The 27,349-nt window shown below is 52.4% G+C and overlaps 10 protein-coding genes across 11 annotated transcripts; 4 read left to right on the top strand and 6 right to left on the bottom strand.

The window, feature by feature from the left end:
• Positions 1-23: 23 nt before the first annotated feature.
• On the bottom strand, positions 24-1,129 carry PV09_01169 (uncharacterized protein). Its single transcript, XM_016354016.1, has 2 exons — positions 941-1,129; positions 24-870 (listed from the first exon to the last, which is right to left on the bottom strand). The coding sequence occupies exons 1-2, from the start codon at positions 1,035-1,037 to the stop codon at positions 731-733; spliced, it is 237 nt and encodes a 78-aa protein (XP_016218111.1). The 5' UTR covers positions 1,038-1,129; the 3' UTR covers positions 24-730.
• Positions 1,130-1,295: 166 nt separating this feature from the next.
• Positions 1,296-4,182, top strand: PV09_01168. Of its 2 annotated transcripts, XM_016354015.1 has the most exons (9): positions 1,296-1,490; positions 1,725-1,853; positions 1,904-1,909; positions 1,963-2,123; positions 2,311-2,387; positions 2,436-2,532; positions 2,583-2,893; positions 2,945-3,019; positions 3,122-4,182. In XM_016354015.1, coding segments are annotated over exons 1-9 (909 nt in total). In that variant the 5' UTR covers positions 1,296-1,438; the 3' UTR covers positions 3,123-4,182. The 2 variants fall into 2 exon arrangements, with proteins under 2 accessions (XP_016218110.1, XP_016218109.1); XM_016354014.1 differs by having other exon boundaries at positions 2,583-3,019.
• Positions 4,183-6,420: 2,238 nt separating this feature from the next.
• PV09_01167 (uncharacterized protein) lies at positions 6,421-8,124 on the top strand (the record flags this gene model as incomplete). The annotated part of the gene is made up of 1 exon (XM_016354013.1): positions 6,421-8,124. The coding sequence occupies one exon, from the start codon at positions 6,421-6,423 to the stop codon at positions 8,122-8,124; it is 1,704 nt and encodes a 567-aa protein (XP_016218108.1).
• A 1,191-nt stretch (positions 8,125-9,315) lies between these two features.
• On the top strand, positions 9,316-10,526 carry PV09_01166 (uncharacterized protein; the record flags this gene model as incomplete). Its single annotated transcript, XM_016354012.1, has 2 exons — positions 9,316-9,929; positions 9,980-10,526. The coding sequence occupies 2 exons, from the start codon at positions 9,316-9,318 to the stop codon at positions 10,524-10,526; spliced, it is 1,161 nt and encodes a 386-aa protein (XP_016218107.1).
• Positions 10,527-10,947: 421 nt separating this feature from the next.
• On the bottom strand, positions 10,948-12,481 carry PV09_01165 (uncharacterized protein; the record flags this gene model as incomplete). The annotated part of the gene is made up of 5 exons (XM_016354011.1): positions 10,948-11,086; positions 11,138-11,200; positions 11,254-11,941; positions 11,997-12,120; positions 12,173-12,481. 5 exons carry the CDS (start codon positions 12,479-12,481, stop codon positions 10,948-10,950), a joined length of 1,323 nt encoding a protein of 440 aa, XP_016218106.1.
• Positions 12,482-12,990: 509 nt separating this feature from the next.
• Positions 12,991-17,215, bottom strand: PV09_01164 (uncharacterized protein; the record flags this gene model as incomplete). Its single annotated transcript, XM_016354010.1, has 2 exons — positions 12,991-13,390; positions 13,458-17,215. The coding sequence occupies 2 exons, from the start codon at positions 17,213-17,215 to the stop codon at positions 12,991-12,993; spliced, it is 4,158 nt and encodes a 1,385-aa protein (XP_016218105.1).
• A 517-nt stretch (positions 17,216-17,732) lies between these two features.
• On the top strand, positions 17,733-19,753 carry PV09_01163 (uncharacterized protein). The gene is made up of 3 exons (XM_016354009.1): positions 17,733-18,221; positions 18,274-18,379; positions 18,448-19,753. Exons 1-3 carry the CDS (start codon positions 17,946-17,948, stop codon positions 19,050-19,052), a joined length of 987 nt encoding a protein of 328 aa, XP_016218104.1. The 5' UTR covers positions 17,733-17,945; the 3' UTR covers positions 19,053-19,753.
• On the bottom strand, positions 19,465-22,252 carry PV09_01162 (uncharacterized protein). The gene is made up of 2 exons (XM_016354008.1): positions 20,904-22,252; positions 19,465-20,853 (listed from the first exon to the last, which is right to left on the bottom strand). Exons 1-2 carry the CDS (start codon positions 21,933-21,935, stop codon positions 19,849-19,851), a joined length of 2,037 nt encoding a protein of 678 aa, XP_016218103.1. The 5' UTR covers positions 21,936-22,252; the 3' UTR covers positions 19,465-19,848.
• Positions 22,253-23,746: 1,494 nt separating this feature from the next.
• PV09_01161 (uncharacterized protein) lies at positions 23,747-26,468 on the bottom strand. The gene is made up of 3 exons (XM_016354007.1): positions 25,735-26,468; positions 23,964-25,684; positions 23,747-23,903 (listed from the first exon to the last, which is right to left on the bottom strand). The coding sequence occupies exons 1-3, from the start codon at positions 26,225-26,227 to the stop codon at positions 23,874-23,876; spliced, it is 2,244 nt and encodes a 747-aa protein (XP_016218102.1). The 5' UTR covers positions 26,228-26,468; the 3' UTR covers positions 23,747-23,873.
• Positions 26,469-26,585: 117 nt separating this feature from the next.
• Positions 26,586-27,281, bottom strand: PV09_01160 (uncharacterized protein). Its single transcript, XM_016354006.1, has 5 exons — positions 27,202-27,281; positions 27,090-27,146; positions 26,993-27,037; positions 26,858-26,942; positions 26,586-26,808 (listed from the first exon to the last, which is right to left on the bottom strand). The coding sequence occupies exons 1-5, from the start codon at positions 27,202-27,204 to the stop codon at positions 26,780-26,782; spliced, it is 219 nt and encodes a 72-aa protein (XP_016218101.1). The 5' UTR covers positions 27,205-27,281; the 3' UTR covers positions 26,586-26,779.
• Positions 27,282-27,349: the final 68 nt, after the last annotated feature.

Genomic DNA, 27,349 nt, shown 5'->3' with positions numbered 1-27,349 from the left:
CCACATCATTGTGGTCCCTTGTCGGCGAATGGGAATCATATTCTAGACCGCCACGAAGACTACTTCGGAGCGTATGAGATGGAAACTCTCTCTGTACACAAACCGATCTTCCTTCTGTCTCAGACGAAACCTGGTGTTACACATGTAGAAGTCCGTCAAGCCTTATACTGATATCCAACAATTCTCCATCATGCACGATTCCATGGGTGTAGCAGTACCTCCCTCGCTCGACCGAACAAATCCTTTCTCTCCTCGGCACCAAGGCTCTGTCACATCCAATATGGTATAGCCAACTATTTTCCGCAGGAGAGGCTTCGATACTGCTCTAAGAGACACATTGGTTACTACAGACCGCAGGCGTTTCCTCGCGAGTAACAATTATCACGGCTACGTCATGTACAAATCTCTTTTTTCCACATTACGGACCGCTCAGGAGATAGAAGAGGGATCTGCAGACATCCTTTTGAGGCACTTGAAGCATGCAAAATGTACCCACAAAACTGGAGCTTCTTTCAGTAAAACTTATAATTTTGTATCTACTGAAGAGATCCATATCGTGCTGTATTTGGCATATTTCATGGCAATCGTTAGTGTGATAAAGACGTGTGAAACTGATGACTTGGAGGAAGCCGGTTTCTAGGTTCGTCGACCTGTTGAAAGAGATGCAAACTCTCTGGTCGCACTTCCATATAGAAAAGGAAACCACGCCGCCCAGTCAGCGAGGCTCTCACTAGAAGCAGCAGATGCAGAAGTCGCACCGCAGTGGGCATGGAATGCAGAAACAGAATCGTCCAGGGCAAGCCTCGCTGCGCTCTCCGCCCCGCAGGCCAACCGGCTGCCGATCAACTGACGGATCATTTGGCTGAGGCCCTGTGGACACAAAATGTTAGAATCACCCACTGACCTAGAGGGCTCGCTCGTCAATCAGGTGCAGACGTACTCATTCTCATTGGTTCTTGCCTCACTGGCTGACCAGTTTCGATCTTCGGTCCACGACCGAGACCGAGGTGTGCTGGCTGAGGCTCGGAAAGCACCATGATAGCTGTGTGAACGTTTGACAGGAGTTGATGCGCTGGAGTCGATGTGGCCGTGCAGGTGAAGAGAGCAAGTAGCCAGCTTTTGAACTGGGCTCGTATCCAAAATGGGCGGGTGCAGATGAGGCTGGGCTCCAGCGCTACGTCATCAAGCGTTCACTTGGGCACTCTCGCGCAGTTTCAGTCACGCCTTGTCGCTAGGCTGCACGCTCGGACCCGCCTCACTTTTTCAGCTCGACCTCCGCCTGTCGATTTCGCCCGGTCATCAACAACACCTCATAACCCCCCATCATCTGGACGCCGCCTCTCCCGCATCGTGAAACCATCCCTTCCTCCATCGTGTACCCTCAGCAGGACTATTACCTGGAGCGTACCCCTCCCCCTCCCTTTCCATCGAACCCGCCATGAGCGAAGTCTCGAGTACTCGTCTCTATCTGGGGAATCTCCCACGGACTGGTAGGCCTTGAACGCACCCTCTTCCCTTTTGTGGCTTCTCTGCTTTGGACTCCGTCCGAAGACCCTATGTTTTCTGGTGGTGAGCGCACACACGGAAGGAATGCCTAGAATACCTTGGCTTGGAGCTGGCGTATGATACCATCGGCTTTCCTGAGTTTGGCCCACTGCTACTCGCTTTTGGAATCGACCGTCGTACGTTTTGGGGTCCTCAAGGAGGCGCTGACTGGAACCTAGCTACCAAGAGTGACATTGAGCAGCACTTTGCCGCCCATGGAACCGGCAAGATCACCGAGATCAAGCTCATGAACGGCTTCGGCTTTATTGAGTACGAGGATGCCCTGGACGCCCGAGACGTCGTGCCTGGTATGTCGCGCACTGCCCCACCAAACTTTGCTCACGCTAACACTTTGTAGCCTTCCGTACGTAGCCTTGTGGCATAGTTCCTACCTGCCCGTTTGCTGATCTATCTTAGACGGTTCCACCTTCATGGGCGAGCGCATGATTGTCCAGTTTGCACGAGGGGCCCGCAAGCGCGAAGATGCGCCAGCATACCATGAACGCACTGTCCCACGCCCACGTCGCACTCTGTTCCGCATGAGCATCACGAATCTTCCTCCCGAAACGAGTTGGCAGGTCAGCATCTCCCCTCAGCTTTTGGAACCTTAGCCAGCTGCACATCCATGTTCTCTGCTGTTCGTCCTGTTCCGCTGTGACTCCATTGATCCGTTCCATCTGGGCATTCCCACAACTTGCTTCTGGCTAGGCTTATCCTGAGGAAATCGTTGACCAATCTGGATTCTGGACTTACACGGATCTATAGGACTTGAAAGATTTCGCCCGCCAGTCTGGCTTGGACGTTGTCTACTCTGAAGTTGGCCGCGAGCGTGATGGCAGAGGGTTAGTCGTTCCGCAGCTTGACCCGAGGCGCAGCTTACACGATTCTAGATTTGTGGAGTACGAGACCAAAGCTGATCTCTTAGCTGCCGTCGAGAAGTTAGACGGACGCGAATTCAAGGGCGTCAATGTCCACTGCATTGCAGACGTAGTTCTCCTAAAGAGCCTGCGAAATAACCCCAACTGATCCTGAAACAGGAGCAAACCGAACGCCCAAGGGATAGATATCGCTCTCGCAGCCCACGCGGCCGTTACCCCGGACCCCCGCGAGGCGGCGGAGGAGGGTACGACGATTATTACAACGATCGACGCCCTCCTCGAGACTACGAATACGATTACCGCCGTCGCAGCCCACCACGTGATGTCTACGCTTATGAGCGTTACAATCGTGATGATCGAGGTTATGGACGTCCTCCTAGCCGAGGACCCCCTCGAGGGCGTGGCCCAGTTGACGATGGCTATCCTCCTCCGCGCTCGCGTTACGAAGATGCCTATCCACCAGCTGGAAGGTATGACAGAGGGTTCGACAATATGAATGGCCATGCTGCTCACGATCCTAGACCGCCCTATGGGCCTCCATCCCCTCGCCGACGCACCCCACCTCCTCCTGGATATGAACCACGTCCACGTTACTGGTAGAGCATCCCTTTCCTATCTTCACAATCCAAAACCGAAGCTTTCTACTATTGGATTGCTTCTGGCTTGCCCCCCTTTGGGAAATCAGCTCATACTTGTAGATTCTCGTCCTGCGTCCGGTTTCGCCACTCTATAGCTCGGCTGGTCGACGGTTCACAAATTGCTGGGTTTGCAGGAGGCACTAGTGCAAGCTTCGATGTACAACACAAATGGATACAAAATGGACAAAAAGGCTGGACTAGGAGATGCGCTCATTACATAATTTGGACATGGCCTCGCGTGGCTCAAGCATGTCCCGTCAACGAAGGGACCGGATACTGGCTTATGGAAACATGCGATTGGAGCGTGGAGAGGTTTCCGAGAGGTTCTTCCAGCTGCCGTCCTATACGATTCATCATTGGCGTTTTTGGGGGTCATCCTTTCCCATCGATTCATGGCTCGGTTGATATAGTACTCGCTCGCATTTGCAAAAGTGACTTTTTTGAAGATGGAACGCCCTTATCGGCATCTCGCTACCGTGAACTTGTGCACACTCATGCTTGAAACGGCCTGGATGTTTGGTCTCTCAAGCTTATCATCCAAACATTCGCTACGTGCTTCTGGGTCTTTACAACCAGGCTGTCCGGTCGTTCTTCACACAGCAGGACGCTGTTGTCCAGCCCTTGATGATCCGATGCCATAAAAAGTACTAGTCTTTACTGGGACACCAAGTACGTTCCTGTGGATTGGCCGTGTTGTCTTGATACAGGCCACAAATGCCATTTTTGGAATATCTAGCCCTTGACAAATTGGAGCTGATGGGATTGATTCAACAAAGGATTCGACAAAAGTTTTTTTCCGACAAATGTCACGGATGAGGCGTATTATCCAACACTGTATTTTGAAGATGAGGTGTTCACGCCTATGAGCTGATGTGCTCTGTCTGCACGTGCAGCTCACTCATTGTGCAAGGAGCATTAATATGCAATTTGTGGGGCGCCACTCAATCAGAGATCGATGATTCCAAAATTACTCAATGTACAATAAGAATACCTACGGAGACGAGAAATAGAAATGAAAGGGCTGATGTGTAAGAAGAGAAAAAACGTCGGAGAGGAAGAGAGAGAATCGCAAAGAGAATAAAATTCACAGTAGCAAAATGACAATGTGAAAGAGTGATATACGAGAGATGCCTTGGCATGAGCGACTGTGACAAAAGGCTGGTACAACGAGCTTCCATGTGTACGTACGTGTGGCTTCGACATGCAAGCCTAATTACCGGGGAAGAGGCAGTCGTGCGTTACGATGAAAAGCGCCACCGGATAGCTTCCGTGACAGCATACCTATTTTACAGCGCACTCTCGGAATGCCTCGACACATTGAGCGTACATCATCAAAGAGTTCCCGAGACAGGCTTCTCTGTAGGCAAAGACTGTGCGTATATCATCCGAGTCAGCAGCGCTCACGAACAGAGCCCGACTGCAGAGGCGGCGATATTGGGGACGAAATCAAAGCGGGGGACGGTTTCAAGAAATGTGAAGTCGAACCAAACCAGGAAGGGGAGCACGAGAGGACCGCGAGGACGAGGCATCCGTTCGACGTGGAACTGCAGGTGAGCAAATATTAAAGTTGGGTTCTGGGGATAGAGTTTTTGGCTCCAGGCCGAGCATGAGGGAAGAATAGAATTTGCGAGTCTGGCTGGTGACATCGAATCTCTCACGCGAGAGCGTTGAGGCCGGGCGGGAGACTTCGGCCACGACTTGTCCGGTAGCCTAACATAAAATCATTTCGAAGAAAACGACGAGGCCTTTTTATTCTTCTTTTTCTTCTTTTCGCCGCGACGTAGTTTTCAGAGGCGGGCTTGGCGGACGGGTTTTCCGAAGTTGGTGTTGGCAAGAAGGGCCTCGGACGTTTTGCACGCGGCCGGAACGAATCAAGGTGAGGAGAATCAGGATCGAAACGCAGAAACGACGAAGCCCAGAGGCAAAGGACGGCTCTCCACAGACACGCACAGCGAGGCTTTGTTAATGGCGGATCCCGACCGCCGCTGTGCCGTGGTGGGAGTCGGTTTTCCTAATGGGGGAGCAGACGCCAGGTGTTCTTGACGCGGAGCATCTAATCGTCATAGACAACGCGTGCGAGTGTGGCCTGCGGTCCAACAGCTGGGGGCCAATGTCCAGGCAGGGATCCATGCATGGTGCAGCACAATAGATCAGCCCTTGGGTAATGATCTGCTCCTTTCATCGGCGTCGTGTACAGACATCGGAAGGCAGACAACGTACATCGCCAGATCAGACTTTCCGCGCCTGGCCTGGACGACGGACGAAGCGCGGAGAGCGTCGCCATGTCTCGGTTGACGATCCCGTCCTGGGCGAGTGCGGGCCACGCTTGGGCACAGCCTGGCTGTCGAGGACCTTCGTTTCCGCGCGGGCGCGAGAGCACAGTTGAAGTCAACGAAAAGAATCCCCACTCCGTCGTCGAGTGCGTGATCGTACGGGGCGGCATCGCGTGATCTGCAGACACGAGGCAAACGCCCGACAGTCCAGCGAGAATGGCGAGCCGGTCGAGGTTTGGCGAGCACATGCAGTCATCGGTTCTCGCGTCATCGGGGCCAGCTAACCAGAAACATGCAGCGTCGAAGGACGAAAAGGCCTTCGACAACGATAATTTCGATTCCCTCGCCAGGGTCGTTGAACGAACATCGAGACGCTAGACATGGAAAAGGCATCTTAAGCGAAGACAAAACGCGTCGTGCGGTTGCGGCGTCCTCCTGTGTTCCAGCGGTGCGTGCTGGGCCAAGCACCGCATCGACGATCCCTTCATAAGTCGTGCTTCGCATGAACCGCAAAACAGCGCCCAGGCCTGTCTACACCACAGCCGTCCATCCCAGACGAGCCCTTTCGACTGTCTGACACCTTTCCCACATCGGCCCTCTTCTCGCCCTTTGTAGGCGTCATCCACGTTACCCAAAGTTTGTCATCTGGTCCCACTCGAAAGGTTTTAGCCTTCTGTATGCGCCCAGTCTACCACGGCCTTGTTTTGTATCCGCCAGTATATCCGTGAAGCTTGCAATCCGAACCGAAGCCAGCCACTGTTTCTGAATCTACAAGCATACTAGTGCCTGTTAGATTGGCTGTCCTGCGCATCAGATCCCTGACGTACGATAATCTACCTTGCATTGCCACATCTATCAACGAGTCAACGACTGGCTCAGCTCTCGTGCCTTGATCCTCCACCTTGTCTCCGGTAGAAAGAGCTGCTTCTGCTCCTGAATTGAGACTTCCTGACACTAAACATCTACTCAACCAGCGCTGCCACGCCCGAGAACCACGCCCCTCCTCCAGACGAAGACTCTCTCCACTTTGCCGGCCGGCGTGAGATGGTGCAAGAGCATCACGCCATGCCTGAACGACTGCTGTGAATGAAAGCTGTACGATATTCCCCGCGGTCCCCTCCTGCGATAAACAGCGAGGGAGCATCATCCTGCGCAATAGCTGGGTCGGCCGAGACATACATGAGCGAGAGTGATGGCGCTTCAGTCGTCCCTCAGAGGTTGACGGTCGGTTCCGCTGCACATGCGGATCCGAGAGCCCTGGTTCGATTGATACAGTGCACTCAGTGCTCCCTCTTGCTCGATACTCCGGTAACCCTGCCCTGCGGACATTCCGTCTGTAAAGGTTGCCTCCCACAACCCCATCGTCGCGCCAACGTCGTGCACCCGAGCGCGCCTGATCGAATCCAAGGCATAAGATGTCCCGTGGAAGGCTGTGGCCAGGAGCATCCGCTTGGCGACTGCAATATCGATGTGTCCCTCCTTAAAGTGATCGATGCTGTCCAGGCAGTCGCGGCCAGCTCTCTTCCTCTGCCGGAGGGGACCTTGCGACTGGTAGAGGTCTGGAACGCCTCAGATTCGAAAATCCCCCCATCCTCGATCCATGAGCCACCAAGAGAACAGACGTCGGCGGGAGGTCGACTGATTGCGGCGTACGCCATGCTCGCTGCGGGCCGTCTGGCATATCGTGCAGACTTGAACTACGAGGACAGTCCGGACGCTGTCGAAAAACACATGCAAGCGGATGTCGCACTGATGGCAGAGCTGCAAGAAAGCTTGTGCAAGGAATTGGACTGTCAGGTGTGCTACAACCTGATGTATGATCCGGTTACGGCGCCATGCGGACACACGTTCTGCCGCATATGCCTCGCACGAGTCTTGGACCACTCGATGACTTGTCCAATCTGTCGAAAGAATCTTCCCATTCCTCCGTCCCTAACTTCTCAGCCGAGCAACTCTCGACTCGTCGCGCTGATGGAGAGTCTTTGTCCAGACATGGTCAAGGCTCGAGCGGCCGCAATAGCTGCGGAGGAGCAAGGCGGCGTCGGCGAGCTAGACACGCCCCTCTTCGTGTGCACGTTAGCTTTTCCAGGACAGCCGACGTTCCTTCACATCTTCGAACCACGCTATCGGCTTATGATTCGAAGGGCGTGCGAATCGAACCGTCAGTTTGGCATGTTGATGTACAACCAATCCAGGCAGAGCCAAGGTGAACTGGGGCAGGTTCATTTCAAACAGTACGGAGTCATGCTGCAGATCCTGGACGTTCACATGTTCCCAGATGGCCGAAGTTTGATCGAGACTCGGGGCATGTATCGGTTCAAGGTGTTGGATCACGGTGTTCTGGACGGATACACAGTGGGCAGGATTCAACGAGTCGAAGACCTCAGCTTGGTTGAAGAGGAGCGTATCGAGGCCGAGGAGATTGCCTCACACTCCCCAACTGGCGCAGCACAGTATGCAGACCTCGATTCTCAGTCGGCCTTGCGGATGCTTTCCCAGGCGTCGGATCAGGCTTCCAGCATAAATTGCCTCACGTCTAGGCAATTGCTGTCCGTCGGCTTAGACTTTGTCGCAAAAATGCAAGAGCACAGCGCACCCTGGCTTCATGAACGGATCCTTCAGAGCTACGGCGGCCCACCCAACGACCCCGTTCTGTTCCCGTATTGGTTCGCGTCGGTCATTCCGATCGTCGAAGAGGAAAAATACAAGCTGCTGCACACTTCTACCATCCGGGAGAGATTGAAGATCGTCGTGCGCTGGATCCTACGCATCGAGAATCAACGGTGGTGAGTGTCCCGTCCACATGGAGGCGTCTGATGTCGGCTGAAGGCTTTCGCTTCAGGTTCCCCGCATAACGGTTCAACGTAGCTGATTCGTTTGGTTGCCGATAGGTACTCTGGAGGATCATGCTTGATACTTTGATGAGATAAGCCCCTTGGACCTATACCTAGCTTCAACTTGGATTGGCCCTCGTGGGTCGGCTGCTCTGCTTTGGATACTCTTTTTTATTTTTCATCTAAGCGGACATCTCGATTTCAACGCCCAAACTCTCTCATTGCAAGAAAAAGGGGAACGAAAATAAAAGTGGAAACGCTGTGCGGTGGAAATGTTGGGTCGTATGCGTCCAGAGACCATGCTCGGCTGAGATTTTGATGCTTCCAACTTTTGCCCCTTCTTCATCACCGCGTGTATTTCGAGGACTCGTCGAGCACGTACTCGACACGGACTTGTCAAGATCGAACCAGCTTTGTTTGGCTCCTAGAGCGGATGTGGCCGACCGTACACGAAGGTGTCGGCTTCCATCGAACTGGAGGATCATTGAAAGGATGGCATTCATGTTTATATATGTACATTTGTTTGCTGGATCGAGCAAGTGTGGAACGTTACATACCCGAAAGCTGCTAGGCTTTCATGCATTGAGGGAAGGAAATCAGCATTCTAGGGCGCAAAGGACCCTTTTTTACTGTGTACAGGCACGGTCTTCTTTTGCTGCTACGCAAATCAAAAATAAAGGGGAGTTGATGACCATGGCGGCGATGATGATGACGATGATAACGGAATCCGTCAAATACTTAAGGCATAGATTTGACCAAATCCCCAAAACAGCCTCTGCGAGTCCAGTGACCAAACTGTATCTCTAAACTGTGTGAGATGCGCGTTTGCGTTTCGTATTCGTGAATGCGGACCATCTGCTGTCTGAATAGGACACGGGAAAACCGATCAAGGGTTCGTGGGCTAACCCAGATCGGGCCAATTTCTGCGATTAGTCAGTCGTTCAACCAATTAAGTTACACGGAGCTGTGTTGCCTGGATTGCGAGTTTCTCGTGTTATGACATAGCCTCAGCGCTCCATAGTAGCGTTTAAGGTGTCCTAGCTGCGAGCGCCCAAGCAGTTTTTAAGCTCGTCAACAGGAGTCTGAAAAAGATTCTTTCAATTCAGTATTCCTAGATCCCGAATATTTTTTTTTGTTTCCCGCTATCATGGGCAGACTGCATCATGAAGCTCCAGTTGCGGATGGGTCCACGATTTCTGATGCCATGTCGTTTTACACACAGCGATCTGAAGATGAAATGAACGACACGCCTCCTGCATATTCCGACGCTTCGAATCCGGCAGTCGATCCATCGTTGAATCGGCTTGCGGGTTCCGGCTCCAAAAGTCCACTTGATCGACCACCGTTCAGGCAGTACGATGAGCTAGAGCTATTCATGGACGCTCGTTTCGACAGCGATCCTGTCTACGCCGAGCAAATGGTTCGTGAATGGAGTGCCGTCCCAGCTGCACAAGTTATCCACATTCGAGGGACACACGTCGACGAATCTCTCGGGGCCACCAAGTCGGACAAGACCGTCGTTGATTTCGACATTCAAATCCCTCTTGTTGATTACCTAGTTGACCACTGGAGGAAAAACCCGTGGAGCGAGATGAAAGTGGTCGAGAACGAAGAGAAGACCTACCGTGGAGGCATTTTCAAGAGCACCGGCCCGACTAGGCCACAAGCGCAGGACGCCGAGGCCCAGTTGGGGAGCTATCCCAAGTTGTCGCTGACAGCCTGGATGCACCTTTTCTGCGCGTCACATGCCCAGTTCAAATGGTACGTTTAAAACCTGATGTAGACTCGTATCTCGTCTCACGCCTGTCCAGCTTCCGCATCCAGCGATCAGTCTCAGGCCTCGACACCAAATTCATCCACGATTCGCTCCAGTCTCTCATCAGCGGAACAAACTATCGTGGTCACACCCGTATCACCTTTCCGATCACCAACAGATTCACAGAAGTGCACAACGCCACCCGCGTCAACACTTGGCGGTTCAACAATTGGATCCGGTTTTTCTTCTACCTGACTTTCTTGTGGCTGATTGTTTGGCCCTACCTGTTCTTTTCAACCAGGAAGTGGGCTGTCGTGGTTGTAGATTGGCCATGGTCAGTGACAGATGAATATGGAGTCAAAACCTACGCACAAATTAGCGAGGCAGAGTGGCTAGCACGTTGGAAAGGCCTTATCGAGAAATCCGTATTGGACAAGAAGAAGGGAACTCTGACGACGCAAGACCTGGTTGCCTTCGAAACGCCACAACGGCCATTTCGGAGTGGAAGTGCTGCAGTTGACCGAGTGGTTGAAGTCGTCGGCGCGGGTATCCGTGGTGCTCGAGAGATGCGCCGGCAATGGGGATGGGGTGGAGATTGCTAGCAGAAATCTGCCTCTAGAAGTTCCTGATCTAAGAACATTTGTGCAAACATAAGACGTTCCATGTTTCGTGTGTAAACTGCGTTTACTGGGCTTTGCCAAAAGAGAGATCGAGCGCGGCGGACGTGATGGACAAGTCAATGAAGGACCTTGGAGTTGTTCTTGTGTAATGACGTTGAATACTTGAATTTTATATCTAGTTTTGGCTGTCCCGGCATCCGTCTCATCAGCGTTTGCAATTTCTCCTCTGCAGAGAAGTCGAAAGTCGCGTTCTGAGCAACGCGATAGGATAGGTCTAAAGCAGTACCAGCTTCGGAGATCATGTCAGTGCGGTTGTGCTGGTTCATTCCCAGTCAGATTCGCAGTGCTGTCAAAGCTCTAGCCACGTCAAGCAGTGAACTCTGAGGTTCAGACATTCGGTGCTTCAAGCAGGATTTGCAAACTTTCGTAATACCCAGTTAGCACCATATTCTTCATACTCGGCTTTTGTGACCGAGAGGCTCTTCATTAGCTCCCGATTTGATGCCATTCTGGCCGTACCAAGCCAGGTGTACTTAATTGGGCTAGGTGATGTTAGCTGGCTATAGATTGAAAAGAATGCTCAATTCACATACTCAGGTGGACTGGCCACACGCACATTTATCTCCGATGGTGCTAGTTGCCTAAGTTCCTGTCTCCTAACACGAGGTCAGCTTTGGCTATCGGTTGTAAAGAAGTACGCTATACGCACAAGCGATTTGCAAGCCCGGGGATTTTGACATTGCCGCCGACGAGGACGACATTGGCAAGCATGGCAGGTCTGATCCCTTCGGGCATCGCTTCTACACTCTGCATAATTACGCCAGGCAGGCCATCCTCTTGAAGCCCTACGTCAGTTGGGCTGAAGAGAAGCTCTGGTCCCGCAAATCTCTCATTGGTGAGGGTAATCACCGTCTCTCTACTTGGGCCAGTCGAGGTCCTCAGAGCAGCCTTGGAAGCTTGCGGGTCGTGCGGTCGAACGATGCCGTGGTGTAGCTCCTGATAGTCTGGAAGGACGTAGTCGACAACAATGTCCGCATCCATCGCGCGTCGATTGCGCCTATCTCCTTTCCACGTGCGTTCTAGGTCGGCTCGAAAGTCCAGGCTCACGAAGCTTACCGCTTCCTTCATTTCATCTACAGCGTAGGTTTCGTCCATGAGATTGATGGAGCGTATGGATAATTGTTCCTTGAGGTAGTTTGTGAGGAACTTGCCTCCTATTTCCAGACGCCGGATGGCATGTTGCACAGGTCGTCCGTGGATGAGAGGCGTTACGGTAGTGTGAGAGTAGCCCGAATCTACGAGCAGCACGCATTCAGCTGCAGAGACTGGTCGTTCGGAACCGGACGATTCTGAACCAAAAAGCGGCTGAATGTCGTTGTACGCATTCCCTACCGGGGCTAGACGGTTCGTCAGTACAAGTGACCTATCATTAGCTAGGACGCGGTCACGCACCAAGACAGCGATAATATGAAGCGAACTCGAACTCCTCAAAGACCATCTGATCGCAGTTGAGCTGCAAAGCCTGAGGGCAGTTCGGAGCTTCGGTCAGGACCAGGTTGGTTTCATGTGGATCGCACTACATACAGCTAAGCCACGTAATGCTGCGTCTGATATCGCAGGCCGCTCACCTTCAGATCCGCATTTTGCGAGAAGAATGAGTGCGACCAGATGGCTCTCTCACCCTCCCAATTCACCAGGTAGCCCTTGTCAACTGGTCTTCGGAACGCCAGCTCACGTAAATCTTTACATTGCTCAAGCTGCGACCCTATCCATATGCGCTTGTCGCTGTCTCTCGCGATGCAGTTCGGTATGACGTGGCAGTGGCTAGTATCTGGAGATGAAGTTGCAAAGCCAGCCTTGATGGTGTAGCCACCATTGTCGACGACTAGCGTCTTGTTTTTGATGCCGCGGTCATCCTTTTTTGCCGCGCGCGGCATCTTTTGAACGGCTGGCGATTTGCCCTCTGGTCAGGCCAGTAGATTTAGAAGAAGTTCTGTGAAATTTCTACTGTTGGAGAACTATCGGCTTCTCGAAACGGATGGCAGACAAAAGACGAGTATTTGGACTGCGCATGCGCGATGTCACCTGACGAGATCCTTGAACACGGACCCATTAAAGGAAAACAGCAAGTTTTGCGCCGCCAAACACAGGAGATGTGCTTGCTAAAGGAGAAGACGCGAAGGAAGAGGTGAATCGGCATTACATCGCATGTTCGCACCGAATCACCTAATATAGTACAAAACCCCACATGTTTTCGTAGTTCCGTCATAGCGCTCATTTGTTCTGACAATACCGGCGAGATGCGAAAATTGGACAAGCACAATAGCTTAACCGAATCCAAAAACCAAGCCTCGCTCCTTGTGCAATGCATGATACAATGAGATAGGCCTCTGAACAAGGTAAAGATGAGGCTCCCATCCATTCTAGCCCAAGATAAACCACCGGATCATCCGTTTCCTCGGAAAATGGTGGTGCTATTCATGTCCATCCTCCCCAATACAACGCCATTGTCCAAAATCTCTTTTCCGCTCTTCGCTTGCACGTCGCCAAACAGCTGTGCATCTTCGTCGTCATCTTCCGTAGTGTCCGTCAAAGCCTGGCTTCGATTACTGGCGACTCTAGCCATTCCACGATCATCTTCATGGTCATCGAAAAGTGCCCTGTCGTCATCGTCTTCATCCTCGTCGATATCTTCCTCAAGTACGATCTGCCTCATAACTTTCTTGTCGAACAAGTCAATCACAAACCTACATACGGGAAGTCGAAAGTGGTGCTCTTCAAGGATACTCAGGACACGGAGGAATAGACCAGTGCGCTGGAAGGGGAGAGGATTTTTGGCTTTGATCCTGGACAGTGTGTTAGAATCTTTTTTTTTTTGGCTCTTGGAACGGGAGTGCGAAGGCCTGAACATACCCATGTAAATCCCCTGCTGCCTTCTTAGCGAGGACGGTGTTGCCCAAATCCGTCACGCTTTTTAGTATCCTCGCCTCAACGGGATCATCTGTTTCCTCAACTACTTTGTTCTCCGGCTTTTTTGCCACGCTCCCTTCTTTACTCATCGCGTAGGGCGACTTCCACGGCTTCACAGCGAACAACTTCCCGAAATCAAGCGGAATACAGAATCCCAGGCTCTCACCACGCATGTTCGTTGTCCCATCCCAGCCATATTCTAAGAGGATTTCCTGGCCGTGTAAACTGCGAGATACTAGACCCAAAGCAAAGAAAGCAGTCCCCCTCATTGTCATGACTTGTGAGCGCTCGGCAATGTCAACAATATCGCGGATGACATCAGATTGTTCAAGGAAACGTGCCCCATATTCCATGGACCCCACATTGCCGACGGCCCAGAGGCAGCCTTTTACTTTGAGAATGATCTCTGGATCTTCCTCTTCCATACCCCAGTCCCTGATTGTAGCTACAAACTCATCAAAGTGGCCTTTGGATTCGAGGAGTTCACAGCCTTCTTTCGTGCGCGTCAGTTCGCGATAGAAGTGCGGCGGGACGATGCCGTACTCCAAGGCTTCCGGTGCCATGCTATCCTCTAGAATACCAGTCGTGTGTTGGATACTTTGCTTCTCAGGTATGTCTGCCAACGCTCTAGCTAGACTCGCCTCAATAAGCGCAACATAACTGTCGTTCCTCCCCAGGAACCAGTCGTCCATTTCGCGAGTAATATAGTCTAATTCATCTAGGTATTTGTAGCCCACTGACGTGCTCAGGAAACGTAGAAGCAGTGGAGCACCGATTTCGCCTAGATGATCGAGTGCAGGTCGGCATTTGACAATATACTCCAGGCTGTGGATTTGTTTACATGCTTCTTCGAGGATCTTTATCGCTATCTCACAGACCTCGATTTCAGGATCGTACAGTTGCGTGACGAGCAGACGAATTGCCCATTCCACTGTCCCAGCAGTTGTGTCCGAAATCGTTCTCGTCGCGTATTTACGCAGAACACGCGTTGCAAAAATGCGTATGTTCTTGGAGCCTGTCGTCATCGCTTTCGAAAGGATGATGCGTAGGTGAGAGTCTAGATTGTAGTCCATGGACCCGAGCAGCATCTTGACTAAATCGTCTCGATCGCGCAATTCCACGATGTGGTAGAACATGTTGAAAATACGCCATCTTTCCAGAATCTGAAGTCCCCTCACATCTTTCGTGAGAGCACCTAAGAGTTGGAAGTAGCCTCCTGTTAGCGTCTCGTTCATCCTGTGCTCCGTAAACATTGGTGTCTCAGATGTTAGACCGCTCATGCGATCGAAATGCGACAGACACTCTGCGAGCTGTCTTATCACTTTGTCCTCCGCTAGGTATTTGACACCCTCGGCATTCAGGAGCAAGCACTGGAATAATGAGCAGCCAATGCGTACGTATCTTTGATTCGGCTTCGTGTTCTTGACATCCGCAAACCGGTACTTGAACGGTCTATAGAAGCCAAGAAGCCTATGCAGCCACTTTGTTGATCGCATTGCTTCGTCCAGTCTTTTTGGATTGCGCAATGGCCCGTCGATCAAATTCTGAATGATGTCCCAACGCCACTTTGTCCAATTCGATGTTGATAAGCATCCCGTATCAAGCATCATGTTCCTGAACTGCGTCTCATCCATCTGCATACCCTGTTGCGCTTTGGCCTGTTCTGCTGACTGTCGTATGATTTCGGCTTCGGAGGAACTATTCGTCGATCTTGTAGCCACGACGCTGGGATCTGATCGGTAAAGTGTCCTGTTCACACTGTCGATCTGATAGATTGTCCCAACAGCCAGGAAGCGCTCGTCTACGTTAAGCTTGGTGGCTGAGCGAACAAGATTTGGTAGCACTTGAAGTTTTGCGCTCCACTGATTTGGCAAGAGTTCATTAGCCGCTTTTAAGACCTCGCCTAGAACTAAAGTAGTCTTTCGTTTCAGCGGCATGGACAAAGGATCCTCTTCAGCGTGCAACAGAGCCTCTAGAAGACCTGCATGAAGAAACACTCCCAACACAGCGGCTGTAAAGTGTTCTACGAGGTTTCGCTGTTCCATCTCATCCTCGGTCTCGACATTATCCGTGCTCGGAGTCTGAGTTTTTAAGTTTGTTACACGGGCATATGTTGTGAGTCTCCTTCCGGCCACAAAAGACGAGCCCCAAGAAGGCGACTTTATCCTCAAGACGTCGATGATGAGATCCAACAACTGGTGACGAACGTGAACAAGGGGTATGTACATCGATGCGACCAGCGATCGAATAGCGAGAAAGTCGTTCATGGAAAACGTGATAAGGCCAGGCCAGCTTCGCAGAAGCGCGGATATGACCTTTCCACTCGACTTCAGTTTCTCTTCGTGCACGTGTCCTACTGGCGATTCCGTGAACGTGGCCAGTGGCATTTCAAGCTCATGACCAGAGCGCAGAAACTTTCTTCTCTGAGGCGTATCCAGCAGGAACAAGAATGCGCCAACTAAGCTCTCCGCTGCACGATAGTTGCCGTCCCCTAGAGCGTCTGTAAGCGTGCCCATTCCACCAGCCTCAACAAGCCTTGGGGGATCCCGGACTAGAATCTCGGCAAGCGTGAGTATGGCGATGTTTCGCAATCGATCATCGCTGTGTTCTGCGACAGCGACGATGATTCGGATCACGGCTCTGGATATTTCCTGTATGCCATCCTTGACATCAAGGAAGGCCCTGACGAATTTGAGAGCCTGTTCTCGTTCCACGCTCGCTTTGCCTTCCTTGACCAGCGACAAAATGACCAGATAGTCTGTGTGCAGCTCGCGAATGATGCGCAGCGACCGTCTGTCTGTGATCGAATACCTCAGCACTCTGTACCCGGCAGCGACCACTTCGCGGCTATCGCTAAGCAGAAGCGTTTGCATGCGCAGTCCGAATATCGACCACACTAAGTCATATTTCAACGTTGGGTTCCTCTTGAAAAGATCAACCAGCCTGTTGGCGTATCCCACGTAGAATTCCGGTCCCATGCCTTCAGCCTCGAGCGCCTGTAGTATCTCGCTTAGCACATACGTCGGACTTTCGGTCTCCTCCTCCTCCAACAGTTCCTCCCCATTTTCTTCTCCCCGGCCATATGTCTGCCTGCTCGATGGGCGTCCTCCGCTCGTGCTCCCAAAGAGAAAGCTCAGCCTGCTCTCTCCAATTTGTTGGCTCTCTTTGGCCCTCTGTATCTCCTGCTCAAGGCCCTGCTTCAGCTCCGCAATTTTGCGGTTACTCGTGTTGAGCTCGGCCTCAACCTTGAGCTTCTGCTCTTTAAACTGCTTCGGGTTCTTCGAGTTCAACGCCTCGAGTAGGTTCTCAGATCCCTCCTTGATCTTCTTCTCCTTCTCGATCTCGCGAGTGATCTCGGCCTGGCGCTTCTCCGATACGCTGCGTGCGTCCTCCAGATCCAGCGTATTGCTGGCGGAGTAGCTGCTGTCGTTGCGCGCGAAATCTGGACGTGGCGTTTCCGTCCGGGAAGACGTGCTACGCAACTCCGAGCTGAAGCTGCCGGGAGGCGGACCCGACAAGCCCAGCGACTGACCTCGAGGAGGATACAGGCTGGTGGAAGACATGGAACGTGCATCTTTGGGTATGCGGGAGGGTTGGAGCAGAGAGCTGTTGGCGTCACCGGGGCCGATGGTGGTGTTGACCGTGCTGGCGAGGGAGTGCGGCGTCGTAGGCCTCCCCGTCGCTTGCGGCGTTGGCGTCATTGCTGCTGCCCATGTATACGCGTGGGTTTTGGCTCATGCCTCGCGTGTCGGTGCCAGTTTCTTATCTGCGAGTCATTCTGAGGTCACGGAGAAGATGGCTTTGCGCATGGAGGAGACCGCATGCGAGCGGGGGGTTTGGAGTGCGGACTTGCTGGAGGATGTTCGGCTGGAGGAGGAAAGACGGGGCAGGGGAGATTAAGCAGGTCTGGCAGCAATCAAAGGACGTGTGCGAGCGTGTTCAATGGGCAAGACGATCGACGCATTGGAGGAGGAACGAGACGGATATGAGAACTGGCGTAAGATGAGGGAAGGGTTCCCCTACGGTACGTGCCTTCTGGGGGGGGGGGGGGGCGGAGAAGGCTTGGGGCTGGAGGCGCTAAGAAACGGGCGGCCAGAAGGCAAGCGGTTGTCAGTGCTCGGGACCACGGAGCCGGGCTGTCAAATACGCGTGTTTCTCTGTTTCAGCCGGACGCAATGCATGGACCAGCCCCGTCAAACTTGGCCCAGCACCGCTTCAGTAAACTTTACAGACTCTCAGTTGAACTCGCGTAGCTTCTGCTCGACGCTGTACGCGCCAGGCGGCTTAGACTTGCTTGCTTGTGCTGCCCGTGACCTTCATCTTCGCTCGATCAATCGTCGCCGGCACGCTCTTCCCTTCAGATCCACTCTCGTCGCTTTCACGGACGGTTGGCAACAACACTGAGAGATCGGTGCAGACTACGAAGCAGCCATGCCATCCCGCTCGCGAACACGCAGCTCCTCGCGACACCGTCCAGACTCGAGAGACAGCCGCGACAGGTCTTCGCTCTCACGTTCGCGATCACGATCGCGAAGGTCGCCGAGCCGCTCACCGAGAGGCTATGGCGGACGCAATAGCAGGAACTTGTCCCGCAGCCGCAGCAGACGCTCACGCAGCTTCTCAAGACCTAGAGGCTACTCCAGAAGCCCAAGCAGGCGCAGGACGAGGAGCATTAGCCGCAGTCCCACTCCACCGCGCAGTGCAAAGGTATTCACAGCTGTCGTGTCGGCCGAAGCCCATTTGTTGACCATGGCTTCAGATTATCGTGGAAAAACTCACCAAGAATGTCACTGTGGCTCACCTTCGCGAAATATTCGAGCCGTTCGGAGAGATTCTTGACATCGACATGCCTCTCAATCCAGTCTGTCAGTACTTGACCCTTCGTTTCGCTACGGCGATCCTTTCTATGGCCCAAAGCTAACATCCACACAAGTCAACGTAAACCGTGGTACAGCTTACATCTTGTTCGCGACGCCCGCTGCCGCCGAGGCCGCCATGGCTCACTTCCACGAAGGGCAAATCGACTCGTCCACGATCAACGTGAGCATCGCTCTTCCTCCGCGTCGCTTCTCACGCTCACCGCCTCGCGCGACTGATGACCTGGACCCTCCGATGCGCGATCGTGAAGCGCGCCCCCCGCGCAGACGCTGGGGCAATGGTCCACCGCCAGGTCCCCGTAACAGCTATCGCCAACGCTCTTACAGCCCCCCGCCGCGGCGAGGCCCGCCTCCACGGTCACCTCCCCCGCCCCGCGGTGTCTATGGCAGGGGATACAGTGGACGAGGCCCCCCAAGAGGAGGAGACACATATTACCCAAACGGAGGAGGCCGAGGTCGAAGCCGTGACAGGAGCTACTCGCCACCGCCGATGAGACGCACAAGGAGCCCTTACAGCAGTTCGAGATCGCCGCCGCCTCGACGACGGGACAGTTATGGTAGCTACGGTAACTATGGGGGCTATGGTTCTAGTGGTCGCCGTCGTCGGAGTCCATCGTACGGGAACTACGGTTCCCGTAGCCGATCTCCCAGGAGGCGATGAAGGTGAGACAGGTATGTGATTGATTTAAAGATTCCCTCAACGTGTTGCACCATGCAGAACAACCCGAATCCAAGCAGCGCCGAGCCGCGCCTAGCAGAGCGGAGCGGAGCAGCCAATCAAGCTGTGAACCAATTCAGCGACGAATTATGTCACCATTGGCGGTGACGTTTATAGCCAAACTTGTATGAATATGAGTAGCCCAAAACGATCCCAAGGGCCAGAGCGGTATCCTCATACTTATGTATTACGACAATAATATCACGGGGATCACAATAGCATGTGAAAAGTATCAGGCAAAAAACACGTTGAGGCCATTGGCCCATACCCAGCAAGACGTAAACATAATAGTGGAGCGGAAGAACGATATGTGAAGCGGCGGAATACGCCATACTTTCTCAAATCAAGCTCGACCCAAAAAGGAAAGCTGCGTGCTCCAGCCATATCCCGACAGTTTTCCCAAACGTTAAATGATTGCGTTCATCTCTGCAGGTTCAGTCTATTAACACTCGCAAGCCTCTAAGCTACATTCGCAAAGTAAAAGAGTGCGTGGTATAATTAGCGAATGAAGTACAGCCAGCATCCAAAGGTTTTGTAAAACGCTCGCCCGTGCCTGCTCCTTACAAAGGGAGAATGAGTGAGTAAGAAGGTAATAAGAGAAAAGGTGGTGCCCGACGATCTTTGCAACCGAAGTTTGACCCACCAGCTCATCCAGGAGCGCTTCTGGATCTTTCGCCAACAATAATAATAGTAATGTTTAAAAAAAAGAATATCCTGCTGATGACGGAGAGCGCGGGTTCTACGCCATCTCGACGATGCTCGCCGCCACGCTCTTCATGGGCTTGTGGCCCTTGGTGAACGAATCGCCCGAGGAGGCTGGCTCAACCAGCTGGGGCGTCAGGGGCTTCCTCTCGACGAGAGTCTCGCCCTTTCCTTTCTCCACGCCCCTCGGACTCGTTCTCAACACAGGCCTTGCCTTTGCTCCCTTCGTAACGGACATGCTCCTTGCCACCTGGACCTCGACCTTTCCCGGCAGCGGCTGGCTCGTCATCGTCGCGGTCAGAGGATGTTTGGGCCTCCCGCCATTGAGCTTTGCGCGGTCCTTGTCCACGAGCGAGTTCATGCGCAGAGGGTGCCAAACCTGTGGCGGCGAGGGCGCCGCCTTATCGATTGGCGAGGGTTCTTCCACCACCCGCACCGTCTGCGCGCCTGAGAAGCGGTCCCCTGGTTCGGCAACCTTTCCAATCGTGATCATTTCCCAGTCGGGCTCCTGCATCGAGCGATCCTCCCATGAATTTGAGCTGCTCTTGCGCGTGTGGGCCGCATCGACCGCGAACGGATTGTACGACTGCACCGATTTGCCGTCCTCAGGCGTGGCGGGAGAGGAAGGTTCAGATGGGGTCGGCGTAAGGGCTTGCCGGTTGCGCTCGTCGCGACGAAGCTCTTGCTCGACGCGATCAAGCTCGTCTTCGATGCGTTTCAACTCGTCCTCTCCAGGCAAGTCTGACGTGGGTGGCGCGCTGTCCGTGTTAGATGCGAGATCTGTCTCTGTTCCAAGAGCTTCTGAAGTTTCCGACATGGGCGACAACTGATCCATTTTGTTATGTAGACCAGGTGAGAGTGCTCCTGGTGCTGTGTTGGAGCGTTTCAATGGCCTGGGGCGGTGCAGAAGAGACGTGTTCCTCTCGAGTGGTTTAGGCGAGTTTGTGCTTTCCGGGGGGAAGATCAGCAGACGGTAAGATGGAGAAGCATTTGGTGAAGCGTTGGTGTTACGTCGTTTCGGCACAGGTGGAATGTCCAAATCCTAACTCCACGTAAGCGAGATCTTTTTACCCATCTCTCATAAAGACGTACCTGAAGAGTCTGTGGATGCTGTCCTGTAATTCTACTCTCTCGCTTAGACTGTCTACGTGCCAGTAAGCCGCCTGGCTGCTTGGGCAAAATGCCATTGAACATGACACTGTATCGTTCCAAGGTAGTATTGGGAATTTCAACGTCGAGGAAGTCCTTCGGTGGGACTTGCGGGCTGTTCGGGTTTCTACGTCCAGTGGGAGCCGTTTGGGACCTACCGATGCCCAATCTTGGAGAGCTCGCCTGGGGTGGAGCGTCATAGCGAGGAACAGTGTCACTTCGCATGCGAGGTGACCTCGGACTAGCGTGCTCCCACGTGTGATAGTTGTTCAGGCCAGGGCCAGACTTAGGCGGGGCCTCTGGAGAAAGATGATCATCCTGCTGGCGTGCTTCTCGTTGGTCCCTTGGTTGGTTCTTTCTACCAAAGATTGACTTCCACCGACTTAGTTTTGGCTTGGATTGGGATGCATCTGCTCTCTGTTCTCGTGCTTCACGAAGTCCCGGGGTGCCCACCGGTGTAGCTCCGTTGCTTGGGAAATACGATTTCTCATGGACGGGAGACGGTGACCATCGGCTCTCAAACTGTGCGAGATGCGAAGGACTACCCAGGGCAATGCCAATGGTATCAGGCGTATCTGATCTTTCAAGATTCGGTCTTGGAGCCAGGGAACTATTTGCGTATCTGCTCATCAGTCGCGGCGAGGGCCCTTCCCTAAGCGGGGTTGGAAAGTTGAACGTCTGCTTCCCGTCGGTGACACTGATCGGATCTCCCATAGCCATAAGTCTCCTCCGACGTTGCTCGTCCATGGCGGCATTTGCAGTCTTTGGTCTTGAAAGCACCTCGAAGCCAGGCGTGCTTGCAGGAGAAGCATACCTACTTCTAGCAACCCCTACCAAAGGGGAGGAGGAGCCCGGATGCAGTGAAGATGTTTCGCTTGAAACCTGCTCAGAGCTCGGCATGCTGTCAACGCGGGATTCGACCGCAGGCTCCCTAAGTTTTTGATGCGATTTCGATCGAACCATAAGTCTAGCCATGATGGAAGGTTTTGACGCAGTTTTAAGCGACTGATGTGTACAAGTGGTGGGATATCAGAACCGAAGGAGCTAAAATGTCTCAAGTGAATGGGAAGCTTCCCGTGTACGAAGCAATGATAACGAATGTTTCGAAGAATAAGGAACGGACGGCTCTCGCAGAGAGCCAATGTTTCGATCGGTCGACCAGGTCGATATAAGACGCGGACTAGCAGACCTGATCACGGAGCTGCATAGCACGGCGGCCGGCCGACTACGAAGATGTTGCCTGAGAAGAGAAGACAAGAAAGGACTGACAAGAGTAGGAAGCGTAAACAAGGAAATGGAGCAAAGAGAGCAGACGCGTGCCGCTACATCACGAAAGGGATACCAGGACTTCATCAATGTCAAATGATGCGTGTAAGGCTCCGCTTGCCGCTCCACACAAAGACGGTCAGCATGTCCCTACGCGCGGAACGTTCGCAAGGCAAGCCTGGCTCCAACCAGTGCTGGAAAAATTCACGGTGCTGAAGCTGGCGCAGCCCAGGACCGAGGACAATGGAAATTGGCGTTTGGCAGCGAACCGTCGTTCGAGCACTGGATTGGAAGCGGCCAGGATTTGTGGTCAACATGAGGCGGACGCTGTTTCAGAATCATGGAGCGGGCCGAGAAATGAAGCTGTCCAGTGCGGCCAATTTGGCGGGGCCAATCAGAAGTCGGCAGGCCCACGCTTCGATGCCCTCGCCATCGTTCGCAGACACCGGCCTGGACGACTTCACAACCGCTGTGTCTTCGTCCAACATGGTTGGCTCTCTCGTACGACCGCTTCATTTGCGGGCCTCGCAGGTGCTGTGGGCAGCGCTCTTCTACGCTCGCGATGCCGTGTTGCGCCGGGACCTGGCTGCAAGACGTCCACCTCGCGCTCGAGGCCGACCTCGATGTTACCTCCGTGGCCTTTTTTCTCGAACCTCATCTCCCACAGGAGCTTCGAAACCCTGCCACGCGGCAGAAGCGGCCCCGCATGCTCCAACAACATAGAGCACGGCACGCGTGCTCCAGGGTCTTAAGCTTTCCATATCACCACCTTGCTGATCGTGCCTGGTCTTGGGCGAACTCCGAGATCTGGTCCCGAAGTACATGTCCCAGGATTTGAGACCCTGCTTGGTCGATCACTACGAGGGCAGTGATCTGCTTCTTCACATACTTCTGTAATTATTCCATCCGTCTCGCATACATCGTTCCGGAAACTGTTCGCTTAGGTGTGTTCACCTCTGCTGATGCCCCTACATGCACCTCGTGGTATACTTCACGCCCAAGGACACAAAAAAATGTTCCCACAGACTGAGGCTGTCTGCTTTGGCCTCTTATGGAATCTTCGCCCTCATCCAATTCGTATCAGTCCATGTAGCTAGTTGGATTCATTCCTTCGTCATGCCGGAGGAATTTCGCGAGCGCCTTATTAGCGTCGTGGACAACGGAGTAGTCCAAACTCTCAGAAAATGATTTGATTGAATCCTCCGCAGGGGTGGCGACCACGTCAAATCTTTTCATCTTTCACTTTGACTAATGGAGCTTACTTTTTATGTCACGATCTGATTGGCTCTGCAACGCGTAATCAAAGCCTCTTCCGTTCGGCTAAAAAAGAAAATAGAAAAAAAAATCACTCAACTTACGGTACTTGAGGCATATCGTCAAGTGAGAAACGGCTGGCATCTCATGTTGTTAGAGATTTCGCGACACGATTGAGAGTCATTCCCTCTTGATCGAGCCATAGCGAGGCTCTGAACTGGTCCACCTTACGAGACTGTGATAAATTGAGAATGCAAAATATTCTTGCGGATGTTGTCACGATCAAATTTTAAAAGCTCATATCTGAACATTCACTTGATTGGGAACGAATTTGCACAGAGCCTTGAGGTTAGATCGCAGAGATAAACCATGCCGATTACCGCTTCGTGCTCGTTACAGAGGAATGTTGCCGTAATCATGCTCCTATTCCAATGTTAGCAGATCACGACGCGAAAATTAGTCACGTGCAATGGTGCAACATACCTTGATGTATTCACCACCTTTCTCCATCCATTCCGCTCTCGTGACAAAGCTCTGCTTCGATCCGGCCTCTCCAGCCCACTTCGCAGCTCCTCGCCATGCGTCCAGAACCGGGTCCTTCGCCGCCCGAACGTTAAAGTGTTCTCCCTGTGCTAATACAGCCATGAGCTCCTTTCGCAACCTTTCCTCAAATCCTTGGAACAACGTGTTGCCGCCCGTCAAGAAGATATCCTTGAGCATGTCGCCCCTATACGGCGCGTCGACTAATCGCTCGTTGAGAATACCAGTAGCAATTTCGACAACCCCGGCTTGATCCAGTCCTGCGATCGAAGGCTGGAACACCACCTCTGGCACCCGTATTCGCTCAACGTTAAGGTGAACTTGATTCAGTTCCCGCTGGCTTTCCGGGTTGAAGGGCCATGGTCCTCGCAGGAAGGCGTGTACAAGGCTCTTTGTCCAGTCAAGCTGCGCCTCCCGTGTGCTGTCCTCCGTGAAATTCGGATCGAATTTCAACAGCTGGCCTTCGAGGTTCTTGAGCTGAGCATCGAGATCCTCCTCTTCATCGTCGTCACTTTGATCCCCCGTCTGCACTTGGCGGTAGACAGCCCAGTCTGCATCGTCGGCACCAAAAGTATCATCGTCACCACCGCGGCGTCTCTTTTTCGAAGTGTTCTCCGACGCCAAGTTTGCAATAGTCTTCATGCGCATCTGGTTAGCCAGAGATTTGCGATTTCCTAGATCAGCTTTCAGGCGATCTCGTTCCTTTATGCGCTGCAAGAGCTCCTGTCTTGCTTGCCTCCTCTCGTCGACCCAGCCCTCAAGGTCGTTTTCTCTTCGTTCGTTATCTAATCGCTCCTCCTCTGCTATCCGAGCCTTCTCCCTCTCTTTCTCGGCTTTGGCTCGCTGTCGCGCCTCGTAATTTGACTTCATCAGTCGTTGCTGTTTTTTCTCCTTTTTCTGCTCTTCGTCCAGCTCTGCATCATCGATGTCTAGGAGAGGGAAAGTAGGTGGCTCTGCTTGCTCTTCCTCTACCTCCTCGCCCAGGTCCTTCTTCCGTGCTTTGGTTATTGCCTTATCTAAATCACGAATCCGCTTTTCGAGTTGACTTTCATCATCGAAATCCTCGGCTTCTAACAATTGCCTGACTTGCTTCTTTGGTAGATCTGCAAGCCTATTCCGCAGTTGCTTATAGTACTCAAGTTCTTGTTCCTTGTCCATCAGTTTCTTTAGACGCATCTTCGCTGCTTGCTCTTGCAGACGTCTTCCACTCTCTTTCTTACGTTCTGCAATCTGTGCTAGCTCCTCCTCTGTTTTTTGGACTACAATTTGTTCGGTGAAAGGGTGTTGTATGACATGATCTCGATCCTCTAGTCCCGTCCAATCGAGAAAATGGCAAATCTCATCCTGATAATCTTGAGCGATGTAGCAATGATCTCGTACAAGGTCTTCAGCTTGCGGATCAGTAATTTTGCCAGGAAATGTGGGGTACTTCAGTCTAAGCAACTTAAGCAGATAGTCTGCACTTTGTTGCCGACCCCAATTCAGCCTTGTGGCGTGCGTAAGCATGGCTTTGGAGTTGACCACTGGTATGAGGTGGGTCGAAGTGTATGAAGAAGATATCACGAGGCCAGTCTTTCCTTTGTTGTATTTATACGAGAAGAGTGAGTCGATTCCGTAAGCAACGGATGTAGCCCCGTAGCATTCGAACAAGATCTCCGACATGGCTGTTCGCTTGATTAGCTTGGTATTTCGCCAGCGATGGACAGGTACTTACTTCTTCTTGTATATCCTAAATTGGCCACAGGCTCAGTCATGACAATCGGTCGCTCAATGCCCGTACTCGAATCGCCGTCAATTCCAAGTTTTATGAAGATATAGTCGAGAACACCTTCTACTGCATCCCAGTTGTTCACGATATTGTTGCCTGGCTCATATATGTTCTTGGCTTGTCCTCTTGCTGTACCATCCGCGTACACATCCGAGCCGACGAATGTGAAGTAACGATTCAGCTTTCTGTCCTTGTATCGCGCCCAAAGGGGTGGTATCGTGATACGGGGTTTCAAGTCAAATGACCAACCGGCGCGTACGTTTGAAGATCCTTGGTCTATGACTATAGCCGTATCGCGATTACTGTGCTCGTAGCCCTGGGGGTCTGGCGCTTTATAGCCTTCAAAGGGTGGCTCGCTGAGAGTCCATATCTTCGCAGGTGCAGGCTTAGGCGAATTGCGACCTGACTCAGCGATTGGTGTGTCTATGAGGCCTGGCATGTTGATACGTTCTACGTGCTATTCCACTAGAGTCCTCGTAAACAGATGCAATAAGACGCTCGTCTGGATGTCGCTCGCACTCAGCGGTAGCGCAAGGAGTGTTTTGGAAAGGGATTTCGAGGTGAGGCGCGACAGAATTTCGCCCGAGACTTGGGGAAGTGGGCCGAACGCAATCAAGGTTTCGACATAATTCAAACGCAGATAACGAAGCTAGCCATCAAACTGGCATCTGGTATTTGAGCATGCTCGACATTCAAGATGCGGACTTCCGTGTGGTCTGAGCTTTGGAGATGCGACCACACGCGCGCTTATTCTCGTGTTTTGAGAGATCACAACAGCTCAGAGACGCTGCTATACTGCATGTAATTTTGGAATTTAATGAAATAACTGGAGAAGCTTAATATTCCATAAGCTAAAGCGCTAAATAATGGCAACATAAGGGCACCTCCTATCAGCTCCATGGTATACTCCTATCCTTCGCTCCATTTCTCATGATGTTTAAACATATACACCCTGTCCAAGCGTACGACTGGCCTCAAAATCCTTTTTCATTCAAGAAGGTTCCTTGAGCTCGTCGGTTGCTACGCACATTAGCAGTCAGATCGTAGACCGGCGTTCACAGCTTCGTACCTTCAAGATGGAAGAGAACATTTGACTGATAGTTTTTGAACATTTGTGCTACCAGCTCGACGTTCATGTTTTGAAAGTTGATTTCCTAGGTCAAGTTGGTCTGGAGGTCCAACCCTAGATACTACATAAACGTACTTGCAAGCTTTTGTTCAACACCATGATTGCTTCGTTGAGTTTCTCCTATCGAAGGTCAAAACAACGCGTCAAACCTCGTGTCGAGGTTTATGCTGACCACATTAGTGATAATGCGAGAGAGCAGCAGGCTCTGTTGATGTTCGTGTGGGCTCTCCTAGTTGTTTATGTCAACATAGAATACAATTTCCACGTGCACAGGAGACGCGTACCATTCTATTTATCAAAATGAACTACTGAGTCCCGCAGAGAGGATATTTGAATAAAAGACAGAGTTTGAGATACGGTTGTGTCACCATTCTAATCCCATGCTGGGAGGGTATGAAGGTGGTCCTTCGGGGCGCGCTTGTCGCGTCTATT

The sequence above is a fragment of the Verruconis gallopava genome (genome assembly GCF_000836295.1).
Source record: "Verruconis gallopava strain CBS 43764 unplaced genomic scaffold supercont1.3, whole genome shotgun sequence".
In the NCBI taxonomy this organism is placed as follows: Eukaryota; Fungi; Ascomycota; class Dothideomycetes; order Venturiales; family Sympoventuriaceae; genus Verruconis; species Verruconis gallopava.
Note: the sequence above shows the minus strand (reverse complement) of the source record. Positions and strands in the feature narration are given on the sequence as shown.